The sequence below is a fragment of the Pristiophorus japonicus genome, chromosome 21, assembly GCF_044704955.1.
Source record: "Pristiophorus japonicus isolate sPriJap1 chromosome 21, sPriJap1.hap1, whole genome shotgun sequence".
NCBI classification, from domain to species: Eukaryota; Metazoa; Chordata; class Chondrichthyes; family Pristiophoridae; genus Pristiophorus; species Pristiophorus japonicus.
Genome location: NC_091997.1, coordinates 21,669,968 through 21,683,946, shown reverse-complemented (window position 1 = coordinate 21,683,946; position 13,979 = coordinate 21,669,968). Strand labels below are relative to the sequence as shown.

The 13,979-nt window shown below is 43.9% G+C and overlaps 1 protein-coding gene across 8 annotated transcripts in view; it reads left to right on the top strand.

The window, feature by feature from the left end:
- ubtf (upstream binding transcription factor) overlaps positions 1–13,979 on the top strand; it is a 65,402-nt gene that overhangs the window by 24,254 nt on the left and 27,169 nt on the right. For all 8 annotated transcript variants that reach the window (XM_070864463.1, XM_070864462.1, XM_070864464.1 and 5 more), the window contains 8 exons: positions 2,064–2,219; positions 2,375–2,439; positions 3,096–3,216; positions 6,516–6,626; positions 9,319–9,452; positions 11,324–11,465; positions 12,350–12,391; positions 12,544–12,675. In XM_070864463.1, coding sequence (XP_070720564.1) covers positions 2,064–2,219; positions 2,375–2,439; positions 3,096–3,216; positions 6,516–6,626; positions 9,319–9,452; positions 11,324–11,465; positions 12,350–12,391; positions 12,544–12,675 — 903 coding nt within the window. The remainder of the gene's footprint in view (positions 1–2,063; positions 2,220–2,374; positions 2,440–3,095; positions 3,217–6,515; positions 6,627–9,318; positions 9,453–11,323; positions 11,466–12,349; positions 12,392–12,543; positions 12,676–13,979) is intronic.

Here is a 13,979-nt window from a genome sequence, read left to right as displayed (position 1 = left end):
AAGTTTTTTATGGGATGTGGGCATTGCTGGCAAGGCCAGCATTTATTGCCCATCCCTAATTGCCCTTGAAGGTGGTGGTGAGCTGCCTTTTTGAACCGCTGCAGTCGGTGTGGTCTGTTGAATTAAATGGGTCCTCCGTATCTGGTGCAGTGGTGAGTTTAGTTCCCGCCCAATGGTGTGGAATGAACGCTTCCTTTTATCTGTTTGCTGTAAAGTCCTGCAGGAAATAATTTGGAGTGCACTCAATCTTGTCACGTGCCACAAAATAATAGTAACCCTACTAAGTCCATGGGTCCCCAACTTTAAAACTGCGTTCATTTGGCCATCCCAATCAAAGAAGGCAACTTGGATGGTGGGTATGGGAAATGGAATGCGGAGGGGAGTTGCATTAGTGCAAGTAGGGGATGTTTCTCTGAGATGTGGGTTCAAAAACCCTAATTAGAAATAGTTGTGGAAGCTTTACCCCGCACAGAATTGTGCTAAATCTGAAGTACTTTTGCGTTTCTTTCAGACTTTCCTCGCTGTCTGAAATCGTTCTCCACTACTAGCAGTCCTCACCACAAGCCTATAGTCCGTCTCTTAACCCACCGCCAAAGAAAGTCAAATTTGTACGAGTTTATTAAACTTTGCAGTCGCTGTAGGACCAATGACTCACTATTTGAACAGATGGGGTTATTCTATTTTTGGAGATTGTACCCATTTGTAGCAGCCATTCAGTTGCAAACCTCCTTGGAATCTATTTTTTTTTAAATTTAAAATCCCTTTACAACCAGCATCCCCCATCATGTGACTGTGTAGCTCCTAATCAGACCCTGGAGCACATCACTGAGCACAGCCCTCCGAGGGAATTCGCAGGCAGCTTTTACACTGCAAACGTTGGCCTGGATATATGACTTGGATATTGACGTTTGATTTGCTTTGCTGTTACCCTACGAAAGGAGAGGATCATCCAGAATCCGTAGCATCATTACACAATGAAACTTTGGAAGGGAAAACAAGTAGTGGACATACACACTGAATGGAATGATGAGTATAGATGAACAGACATAGAAATAGATTATTCCTTGAAAATAAGTGTGTTGGTAGATAAAAGCAAGAAGCCCCAATAGCAGTTGTTTTTTATAAATGGGGTATTCGAGCAAAACGTTAATCATGAAATTGTGCAATGTTTGAGGGATCATCAGTCTCCGAGTGAGGAAAGAGACCAGGAGAAATATATTTATACAGAGGGTTGCTAAAGAGTGGAATAATTTGCTAGAGAGTGGTCGAGGTGGAAACCATTGCATCCTTTAAATATTCAACTTCCCTTAAAAGAGACGAAAATATAGGGCTATGGGGAGAAGTCGAAATAGTTTATGGCGTACTCTTGCAAAGAGTTGGCACAGAACCCAACAGGCCAAATGGGCTCTCTACTTGTTAACTGCTGGTTCTAACACCCAAATTCCAACAATATTGCACAAAAGACCTTAAACGAAGAGGTGTTTACAGGTGCAGCCTCGTGAATCCAGAGTTCCAGGATGATTGGTGGCAGGGTTGTCCAGAATCCAGACCAGACGACCCTGTCAACCTTGGGCCTCCTCTGGCCTCTTTGCTGGCCCACCCGATGACCTCCTCGGTGGGGCCCGCCCGACAATATCCTCGTTGAGGCCGGCCTGCCCGAACAGCTTCTCGACAGGTACACCCCCCCCCCACCCACCCCCTACTGACGTTCCGAAACAGGGGAATACCTGAACCTGGGCTCGTGTGTTTCTGGATTTGTGACGTCCGAAATAAATTCTGGATTTTCGGCGCTGCACCTGTAGTAACTTTGAAACACTTTAGTTTTAGTCAGGCCATCTTGGTACAAAAGGAACAAAAATGATTAGCAAGTATTCTCACCGCCATACTGAACGTTCTTAGATATTTGTGACTTTTCAACTGTTGCATGAACTAAGAATGTTGTACTGCTGCAGTGATGGTGTCATTTTTGAAGTTCAAGCATTCTCCATAGCTTTAATCCTGCGGTGTGTACTGGGGCTATGATCTAGTGCTGGTCTGAAGGCCCTGTCTCTCTTTGTTGACAGAAACATCCTGATTTTCCCAAGAAGCCCCTCACACCTTATTTTCGATTCTTTATGGAGAAAAGAGCAAAATATGCAAAGCTTCATCCTGAAATGAGCAACTTGGATCTGACTAAAATTCTCTCCAAGAAATACAAGGAGCTGCCAGAGAAGAAAAAGGTTAGTTGATGTCTGTGTGTGCTGATGCTTAAATTGGGGAAGGGACTTCCAACTACATAGCTGCCAAGAGTAGGAGTGTAACAAAACAATCTAACAGACGGCAGAGATTACCGCCCTGGATGCATGCTAATTTCTGTAATTTTTTTTTACTGCAGATGAAATATATTCAGGAGTTTCAGCAGGAGAAAGAAGATTTTGAGCGTAACATGGCCAGATTCAGGTAACTTCGAAATAATTGAAATATTATCTTCACGTGCGTTTTCGCCCTTTATGCCTCCCTTAACTGCCAGTTTTTAGACTGCGAAGCGTAAGATTCCGTAATCTTTCCTCCGAGTTCATCCCCTTTACACTAGGGTGACTTCCGTATGATGTGCTAATTAAAGGAGGCTATAGTGAGATGAATGGAGGCCAAGACATTGAATATCTATGCTGATGGGATCGATATTAAATCTGAGGGGGTGAGTAGGGGGGAGGAAGGTATTGAGGGTAGATGGGGGGGGGCGGTGTGAGTGGGGAAAGGTATTGAAGGTAGATGGGGGCGGGGGGGTTTGGTGAATGGGGGAAGATATTGAGGGTAGGGGGGGTGGTAGGTGGGGGAAGATATTGAAGGTAGATGCAGAACTGAGCCAGTTAACAATATCGTCTGATAACCAAATTACAGCATAATTAATGGATAGGATGAAGTGACTAGTCCTGATGCTGCAATCCGGAGCTGTTTAATCAACCACCTACCCTCTAGTCAAATCTCTTTCCATTATATTACTCCAGTGAGGTTTGCAGAGGTATCATTTCAGCTAATCAGATTCTTGCCTGCGAGGATAAGGAGTAATGCGAGCAAAATTGTCTGATTGCAATTGGTTTTTCTCTCTCCCTCAGAGAGGACCATCCAGAACTGTTGGAGAGTGTAAAGAGAACAGATGTCCCAGAGAAACCAAAAACGCCCCAGCAGTTGTGGTATCTTCACGAAAAGAAGGCCTTCATGAAGCTGCATCCACAGGTACTTACTGTCCACATGACTCACTGAGATGGACAACTGGGTGTAACTTCTAGATATTACACACCTTCTGTAGGGCATGCACAAACCTTGTTTCCTGTGGTCATTGTTTCTTGGTCATGCTTTTTCTGTTAAACCTCTGTCTTTGCAAAATGCTATCAATTCAATTTTGCTATGTATTGCAGAGTCAAATTTCTGAAGTGCCCCTTCCAAATGACATTGGTTTCCATAAATAACAACTTATATTTATATAGCGCCTTTAACGTAGTAAAACGTCCCAAGGTGCTTCACCGGAGTGTTATAGGACAAAACACACACATTTGACACCGAGCCACATAAGAAATGACGGCAGAAGACCAATCACAACATATCACTCAAAGGACTTGGGTATCTTTGGCTCTAACATGTAGAAATCCCTTTTTATTTATTCAACTAAATATTATGGCTATCCCCATATCTGAAGGCGGGGGGGTGGGCTAGAATAATGGCAGGTTATCTGATTTAGTGCAATGTAAATAGCTGACTTGCTAATAATCCCTCCCCCACCTCCACCATTTTTTTTTGTATCCCTCGTGTTGCTCTGTGGGCTTTTTATATTGTGTTGACAATATTTCCTCTCCTATTTAACTTTGGCGTCATCCATTTGTGGGAAATCAAAGAACACTGTCCCTGTAGGACCTTTCTCCATGAGATCGATGATCTCTCACCTAGTACTGTATCTTCTCAGTCTGGATTCCATCTATCTTATTGGCAGTAGTGGTGCTCCATGTTGAGAAATGCGTTTCTCAAGCCATGCTGATTTGCTGGGTTTTTTCCCCTTGTATTCCTCCCATTACTACTCAGTTGCTAGTTTGGAAATGGCATTGTTTGATCCTCCAGTCTCTCAAATCTGGCAGGCACTTGAAATCCAGCTTGCGTTCACACCAGAATCACTCCAGGTCATTTTGAGGATATATCATTGTCGTAGGCGATGTCTCGTATCGAGAATGACTTGCTTCCACAACAAAAAGGGATGAGTTCACAGGTGTTTCAATGAAGGACCTAAAATTCCAGGATCCAAACTACATGTTGAAGGGTGGAAGATGCCTGTGCAAGGATTTTTTTTAACTAATGGTGGCTGTTACACACCAGCCACCACACAGGCTTGACCAAGCTAGGTCTTGGTCCAGTGGCAAGGATTAACCAAGACAACTAGAGACCAGTTCTGCTGCATGGACCTAGTGCGCGCACCCATTGCAGTGTGAGCTGTCCCATGGTTTTCACCTCTCCTGGGCCCCGATCACATCGCTCCACAATCACTCGCCACTCCTGCTGTACCTGCCCACGCACCAATCAGTGACCTGATATAAAGTGTATGATGTCGATGGTGGTCATCAGCCTTCTGGTACTTGGAGTGTGCTAATGAAGAAGATCCTATACCTGTTCTGCAGGTTTAAGATAAGGCAGCTGGGTGCTCAGCAGCTTGTACATTTTCCAGGTGATCTTTCATGCCAGTCAGGCTGAAGTCGCTTCTGCAATGAAGCTAGCATGAAGTCCCTTTCTCCAATGTTCACAGGAGTTCAGTTGATGTGTCAGCTCTGACTGATACTGCACTGGACATCAGGGATGTCGAGTTGATTCACCCCATCCACCTGCATTGATTCAGACCTCATACTGGGCCATGTCGAGCAACAGTCTCTTGCTCCTTAAAACCGCCTCGAAGTTTGAGTTTATATTGCCAATGATTGAGGATTTTTCATTCCATGTTGCCATGAATTGCCATAAACTGCTACAAAGAAGTATAACCGCATTGTGAAAACTTTCACCACATGCTGCAGCGGCTCACCACCACCTTCTCTTGGGGCAATTGAGGATGGGCAGTAAATGCTGGCCTTGCCCACATCCTGTGATTTAGTTTTTTTTTAAATTTAGTTCAGCTAATCTGGTCCATGGTATTGGCTTTAAATGCAGATTGCAGGGTCATTTTCCGGTTGGGAAAATGTAACTAGTGGGGTGCCACAGGAATCGGTGCTGGGGCCTCAACTATTTCCAATCTATATTAATAATTTGGATGAAGGGACCGAGTGTAATGTAGCCATGTTTGCTGATGATACAAAGATGGGTAGGAAAGCAAATTGTGAGGACACAGCAAATCTGCAAAGGGATATAGACAGGCTAAGTGAGTGGACAAAGATTTGGCAGATGTAGTATAATGTTGGGGTTACCCACTTTGGCAGGAAAAATAGAAAAAAACATTATAATTTTAAATGGAGAAAAATTGCAAAGTGAGGAACCTGGGGGTCCTTGTGCATGAAACACAAAAAGTTAGTATGCAGGTACAGCAAGTGATCAGGAAGGCAAATGGAATGTTGGCCTTTATTGCAAGGGGAATAGAGTATAAAAGTAGGGCCTATACTCATTGGATTTTAGAAGAATGAGAGGTGATTTTATCGAAACATATAAGATAATAAGGGGACTCGGCAAGGTGGATGCAGAGAATATAATTCCACTCGGGAAACTAGAAGTAGGGGACACTGTCTCAGAATAATGGGCTGCCCATTTAAAACTGAGATGAGGGGGAATTTCTTCTCTTTGAGGGTTGTAAATGTATGGCATTCTCTGCCCCAGAGAGCTGTGGAGGCTGGGTCTTTGAATATATTTAAGGCGGAGATGGACAGATTTTTGAGCGATAAGGGTTATGGGGAGCGGGCAGGAAAGTGGAGTTGAGTCCATGATCAGATCAGCCATGATCGTATTAAATGGCAGAGCAGGCCAAATGGCCTACTCCTGCTCCTATTATATTATGTTCACAGCATTGTGTCCTGTCAGCACTACTGGGTCCTTCATAATCAATACCAATGCAGGCTGAAGCCAACTTGTGTCTTCCACTACAGACAGAAATTGCATTTGTGGAGAGAGAAACAAAGTTTAATGTTTCTGGTCGTTGACCTTCCATCATTAGGCCTTTTTTATTTATGCCATTTGATTCTCGGGAGGAAAAAAATTAAATGTTGAGTGTACGTGAATAGCACTGATTATTTAATTTGAGGATTAATGATTGGCTTTTTTTAATAAATGCATTTATCAAGTGAGCGTACAGCAGACTAAAAGCTACGTAATTTCCCTCAACAGTGATGTGCTGTGGGAATGCAACACCATATACCTGTAGTCTCAACCTGATAATTGTTATCCTTGCAGCTATTGTCAACCAATCGAAGTCTAGGGGTGCTAGAACAGTTGTGTTGTTGTGTCTGGGAATCAAATGATATAACCATCACACCGGGTAGACATCGTGAATCAGTAAAACGTGTTTGTTTTCCCAGGCAACGATGAAGGATGTTAAAGAGGCACTGGGGAAGCAGTGGTCCCAGCTGTCTGACAAGAAACGACTCAAGTGGATTGGCAAAAGCTTGGAGCAGCGTGAGCTGTATGAGGCAAGTAGATGCTGGCTGAAGTGCTCTTGTGCCTGCAGCGCAGAGCTAAAGGCTTGATTTATGTGGGGTGGGGTGATGAGGATAGGTCCTACATAGTTTTGTTTTTTATTTAAAAAGAGTCTCACCAAATGCTTAAATCTTGTCCTTTTGATGGATAAAATGTGCCCATTGGGATACGGGCTTGAGTAAAAGTTCACTGGTAATGGTGAATGCCCGAATGTGCTGTATGTAGGTCACTGGTTTGTGTCTGTGATTCCTACTTCTGCAGTCCCAGTGTCAATAGTATTCTGGTGAGATGCGAGTTCAGGTAAGGTATTTTGAGAGGGAATAGTAGCTGACGAACGGCTATGGGCCACTGTTGCACACTAACGGGTTACATAGTTGATTATCCTGTGGAATGGTCCAAGAGGTATGGGCTAAACTGGGTACCTAACTTATTTTACCTGATTGCTGTGTGCAATTCATTGAAGAATGTCAATTTACGCAGGATGGTCCTCCTTGTATTAAATACAAAACTGCAATCCCTGTAGCTTGGATACGCATGCTGCAACTTCATGGACCTTCTGGTCAGGGGATGGAATGCAAGTCTGTTGCTATTTAACTGAACAAAGAAATTTTGGTTGTAAAATGTTCCTGGTCCATAATGGATCCTGGCACCATTCAATGTAGTTCCTGGTGTCTGCTGAGTTTACCAATGATGACAATTGGGAGTCTCCAATTAGCCTCGTACTCTTGGGGTGTGAGCGGGGTGGGGTGAAAATCACCGAGCATTTCTGTTCCTTATTGCTCTCCAGTGGGCCCTTGAACCAGGAAAGAACTGGATCAAGCGTGACTCTAGATTAGTAGAGAAATAAGAGGGGCAAAGAAAATGTACGAGAAAAGGGAGCTATGAAGCATTTTTTAAACATATAAAGAGTAAAAGGATATTCAAAGGAAAGGTGGGGTTGATTAAGGACCTAAAAGAACATCATCTTAGAGAGGTAGAAGGCATGGCTGAGGTACTTTGAGTAATTTGCAAAGTAGAAAAGTCACACGGTCTAGATGCAATGTGCCCCAAGTTGCTGAGGGAAGCAAGGGTGGAAATAGCAGAGGCTTTGGCCACAATCTTTCAATCCTCCTTGGATGTGGGAATGGTGCCAGTGGACTGGAAGGTTGTAAATGTTACACCCTTGTTCATAAAAGTGAGAGAGACAAAAACCAGGTTAACTACAGGCCATCCAGCCTAACGTCGGTGGTGGGGAAAGTTAAAAGTCCATTATGGAAGAACATGGGATAGTAAAATCACAGCCAACGTGGATTTGTTAAAGGCAAATCGTGTCTGACTAACTTGATTGAGTTCTTCAATGAAATACTAAAGAGAGTTGATAAAGTTAGTGCAGTTGATGTGTATATGGAGTTTCAAAAAGTGTATGATAAAATGCCACATAATAGACATTAGCAAAATTGAAGTCTGGGATTAAAGAGGCAGTGACAGCGTGGCGAGGGAATGGAGTACGAGACAGAAAGGCGAGACTAGTCGTGAACTATGAATAGAAAATGCTGGGACTACTCAGCAGATCAGGCAGCACCTGTGGAGAGAGAAATAAGAGTTAACGTTGCATGTCATTAATAGGGGAACATAATTTCAAAGTTTGCAGGTGACCAAGCTTGAAATGTAGTAAACAGTGAGGTGAACAGGAGCAGACTTTAAGAATTAATAGACCGGCTGGTGAAATGGGCAGACACATGGCAGATTAAATTTAACGTAGAGAAGTGTGAAGTTTAGTGCAAGCTAAATGGAACAATTTTAAAGAGGGTGCACGAACAGAAGGACCTGGGGGTTCAGTGCCACAGTCTTTGAAGGTGGCAGGGTAAGTTGAAGCTTTTTCTTATTTATAAAAAAAACCAAATGGGATCCACGGCTTGAAAATAGAGGCGTAGAGTGCAAAAGCAAGGAAGTTGAGCTCAATCTTTATAAATCACTGGATAGACCTCAGCTAGAATATTGTGACCAACTTTGGTCACCACACTTTGGAAAGGACATCAAGCCCTTGGCGAATGTGCAGAGGAAACGTGCTTGAATGGTACCAGGGATGAGGGATCCTTAGAGCAAAGAAGGTTAAAGGGAGAATTAATAAACGTTTCAAATTGAGGGGTTTTGATAGGAGTTGATGGGGAGAAACTGTTTCCACGAGCAGGAGGGTCAGTAACTAGTGGGGGACAGATTTAAGATAACTGGCAGAAAAGTCAGGGGACGATGAGAAGAATTTTTTTTTTTACTTAAGTCCTGATCTGGAATGCACTGCCTAAAAGGATGGTGGAAGCAGATTCAGTAATAACTTTCAAAGGAAATTGGATCTGCACTTAAAAAGGAAAATGTAAAGGGCTATGGAGAAAGAGCAGGGGAGTGGGGCTAATTAGCGGCTCTTTCAGAGAGCCAGCACGGGCCTCCTGTGTTGTGTGGTTCTTTGATTCTTATCGCATGACAACCCTCATTGAGCAAACCCATAACGAATAGCCACTTGGGCGTGGTGCAGGAGGGCTGTGGAACCAAGCCTCGATCGAAGAAAATTTGGGGCAAAAATACAATAGTCAAGTAGCTGGACGTCTATTTTGTACACCGTGTTCATACTGATGGGTTATGAGCGTGGTTTTACACGCATTCTCCTGGATCACCAAATCGGTTTCAACACGGACCACCTTCTGCTTTCAGGAAGCGATGAGAGATTATGTCCTTCGTCACCCAGAGCAAAGCATCAGTCTGGACGATTTGACCAAAAACACGCTGACTAAAGCTGAGCGACAGCTCAAGGACAAGTTTGATGGTCGACCCACGAAGCCGCCCCCGTAAGTGTCCGCCCTAAATGTGTGCGAAGGGAGCATCTTGAAGGCAAAAGTGAGAATTGGCTTGATTAGCTGATAGAAGAGGCTGTGTTGTGCACTTTGGCCAGCCCGGTATCTTGACACATTTGGAGACTCACCGTTGATGGGTTTACAAGCCAAGTTGCTGAGAAATCTACATCCACCTATAGCGATACTGCTTATCCAATACAGAGTGCGCGCACACTGCTATAGTGTGTACATGTCCCAAGTACAGAAAGTTTAGGTGCAAGTTGGCTAAGACCAAACTTGTGGACCATTAAGTGTACATGGGGTTTACTGCTGGGATGTAACCTGCTAAAATCCTGTAACTTAACCAAAGCTGTTTGTGTCGTTATGACCACCCTGCCAATTGGGGCATTGTCTTGCAGTGTCATCTAGCCCCCTCGAGTTGGTGAGATCATGGCTGATCTGTATCTTAACTCCATCCCTCTGTCTCCTCTCCATATCCCTTAATGCTCTTGGCTAGCAAAAAATTATCAATCTCCGATTTAAAATTATCAATTGAGCTAGCATCTACTGCTTTTTGTAGGAGAAAGTTTCACCCTTCTGCCACCCTTTCAGTCAAGAAATGTTTCCTAACTTCTCTCCTGAATGGCCTGGCTCTGACTTTAAGGTTATGTCCCCTTGTCCTAGACTCTCTCCAGCAGACAACCCGATCAATTCCTTTCAAAATCCGACAAAACCTCAATCAAATCGCCTCATAACCAGGCTATATTCCAGGGAACACAAGCCTAGTCTGTGTAATCGCTCCTCATAATCTAACCCTTGGAGCCCTGGTAACATTCTGGTGAATCTGCACTGCACACCTTTCAAGGCCAACATATCCTTTTGAGGTGCAGTGCCCAGAACGGTACAAAGAACTCCAGATATGGTCTAACTAGGGCTTTGTATAACTAGCAAAACTTTCTCCCCTTTTTATATTCGAACCATCTAGTTATAAAGGCCACCCATTCCCTTAGCCTTTTTGATTATTTTTTGTACCTACTACATTTTGGTGAGCTCTGTACATGGATCCTTAAATCTCTTTGAACCTCCAATATTCCTAGCTTTTCACCATTTACATAATACTTGGGTCTGTGCTTTTTGGTCAAAATGGATGACCCCTCACTTGCCTGTGTTGAAATCCACGGCCCACTCGTAATCTATTAATGGCTCTTTGTAATGTTATGCTCCTGTCTACATTACTTACTCTGCCATCAATCTTTGTGTCATTGGCAAACTTGGATATATAGCTCCCTATTGTGTTGAGTCATTAATTAATAAATATAGTGAATAGTTGAGACCCCAGCACTGGTCCTCATGGATCACCACTAGTCACTTCCAATTCGAGTAAAATGCCCATTATCCCATTTCTCTGTCTTCTATCGCCTAACCAGGCCAATAATTTGCCTTCAATTCCATGAGATTTAATTATAGTTCGCTTACGAGGAACCTTATTACCTTCTGAAAGTCCATATATACTACATCCATAGACGTTCCACTCTCAATTCAAATAGGTTTGTTCGACAAGACCTACCCTTTACAAATCCATGTTGAAGCGCTCATCGGTTCTGGAGCCAAAAGGAAAGAATCCTGGGCCCTCAGGACAGATCTATCCCTCCAATTCCATTCCAGCTGGTCAGTCATCAACAGTGCCCTTGGGCACTGTGGAACTGGCTGGTTCAGGGGGCTGATTTGGTTCCAAATTCCCTTTCTCGGGCACGTCATCTTGGATCCACCATGACCCTAAAGAGATTGAACTTGCAGGGAAGATCCCACCGTCCGGATATTGAGATGGCATGTTCCAAGCAGCTGTACACCATGATGCCTGATCGCCTTCTCCATTCTGTTTTTAGAAATGGCTATTCCCTGTATTGCGCAGAGCTAATGTCCAACATGAAAGATATTCCCAGCACGGAGCGTATGGTACTGTGCAGCAAGCAGTGGAAAATGTTGTCTCAGAAAGAGAAGGATGCATATCAGAAACGATGCGAGCAGGTAAGGATTGTGGCAACTCGATACATTGGCTAAAATCTGATGAAAAAAGCCCTTTGCTAAAATGTTCAAAACTTTCAATCTTTAGAATTAACAGTAAGCAGTGTGAGTAACTTTTTTTTAAACCTTGTTTTGTTTTGCTCCTCGTTTGTCCTGAATGCTGATTCTAGTGAAACCAGCTTCCATAGAGAAGGGGCTGCTAGTTCCTCTCTGTTTAAAGATATTGGGGTAGAAATTCCATTTTTGGTCATCAGCGGTATTTTTCCGCCAACCATACCACTATGATTCCGAGGCCTAACATTCGGGGGGGGGGGGGAGGGAGGGGGGGAAATGCGCCCAGCGGTTTAAAAATCAGCGTTGCACGAGGATTCGTGATGCAAACCGTGAATTTTCTCCAAGGCCGATACCGCTGCGAGTTGGGCCTAGGGAGGGGAGGAAAACACCAAGGGCTGCAACGCAGGTTTTTCCCGGGCGGGTCTTTTTGGTCCTATCTACGGGTGCGCTGCGAGCCAAATATCGGGCGAAAGCACTTTTTCCAGTCTTGCACGCCGGCGGTCCGCTCCCCAGCGGTATTTAAAAACCTCCAGCGCAAGACTTCAGCGAATTTCTCGGTTTGCCTTTTTCTGACAAAAACGGTGAAATATCGCCGAAAAACTGGGCGCAAGGTCAGGAAATTTCCAGCCCATTGGGTCCTCTCTCTGTTTAAAGATATTGGGGGTAGATATTTGAGCATGTGAGCTGTTGGTGGGGGGGCTTGATTCTAATTGGTTGTTTAATACTGCCATAACTTACATTTGCAATAGATTAGGAACAGTTGAGACGATTGCATTGTCCGATGTTGACATCTCAAGATTGTAACAAATTGACTTGTTTGTTTCCTCCCACAGAAAAAGAAGGAATATGAAATTAACCTTCATCGGTTTTTGCTGGTAGGTGCCATTGTATGATTCCCAGTCATGTAATTGGAAGGTACCAAGAATGGATTGTTGCTATTGATCCGTTCCCCTTTGGTGGAGTGGCACAGACGGCAGTTCTGACCTGCGTGTAGAAAATTAAGCTTTTTTTTTGTGTCCCGTGACAGAGCCTCCCTGAGCACGAGCAACAAAGAGTCCTCTCTGAAGAGAAGATGATAGGAATAAACAGGAGAGCAGCAAGCAACTTGAAGCAGGGCGCAGTTAAAGGCACCCCGGCGTCTGCTTTAGATGCCGCCAAGGTGCGTGTTCGTTAGCTTCAATTTTTTAGCAACTTCACTTGCATCTGAGTTGGCATACATGGAATTTCTCCAGAGAAATACATACAGCCTTGCACACAGCAATGGATCAGTCTGTACATGAACCCACATGCATGTATTCACACAGGTTCATTGCATACAGGGTGCTTTTCATAATTTCAGGGATTTTGAAAGAAAAGCTAAACTCATTTCTGGCAAGACAACATATTTTGCCTATTCGATGCTGGGGGGCGAAATTCACTGGAAGCTTTAGTGACATTGTGCGGTATCAGTCCTGAGAGCACTGAGTCAATCATTACCCCCATCCTCTCTAAGACACCGGTTCTAGTCCGAACAACTTTTTAACCCCTAAACATTGAGTGTCAGCAAGCTATCTGGTGGGGTGGGACATGACCATCAAGCCCAAATATGTCTTTCACACCATTCATACACATGTTCCACAGAATAGGCAAATGCCCAGGATTACCTGATGCCACAGCTTATTTTTAGCTTCCTTTAGCACAGGCTTGAACCAGGGATGATCTTGGATCTCACTTGCATGGTACCACATCAAGTGCTGCAAATATTTCCAGAGCCAGTGGGCCACATGGTTACATCCACACAATGTGAAGTCTGTTTTCGAAGTTGATCGGTCTTGATGTCCACATTTGTTTTTAATTTGGGCTGGCATTGCATTGAATCTGGTTTTAACATTAATTTGGATCCACTGCCTGGATTTTCTGCAGTATTGTCTTTGGTAATCAGCATTTAATGGTCACATGGCTTGATGTGTTTACTGGTCTGGTTTCACAGTCGGTATTGCTGGTCTGTTGGCTCTGGTTGCTTCTGATGACGTGTTTTCCGTTGCAGTCTGTGGGGTGAACTTTCACAAACCGGCTTCTATGTCATTGGGTCTTGTACATGGTATTAAATTGTCACCTACTGGTCATGCCATGAATGCCGAAGTGGGTTGGGGTTTGGAGTGGCTGGGCTGGGGGCAGCAATAGTAACTGTTGCTACAGAGCTCTCTTTCTGCAGGGTTTAATGCATTGGTTTTGAAAACGATCTTCTTCTGGATTCCTGTTGTTTTCCGGTCAGTAAGTCGCTTTCTGTGGAGCATGCGTCCTGCCCAAGGTTCTTTACTCTGAGCAATCTCACTAAATGTTAAATTTTTTTTGTCATTGATCGTGATCTCTGAATAGACATCTGATGGAGGGTTCTGAAGAGGCATTGTTATTTGCCCCTACACCATGTGGTTTGTTTGAGGAGATGCTTTATAGATTTGTTGGAGGAAATATTTAAACTGA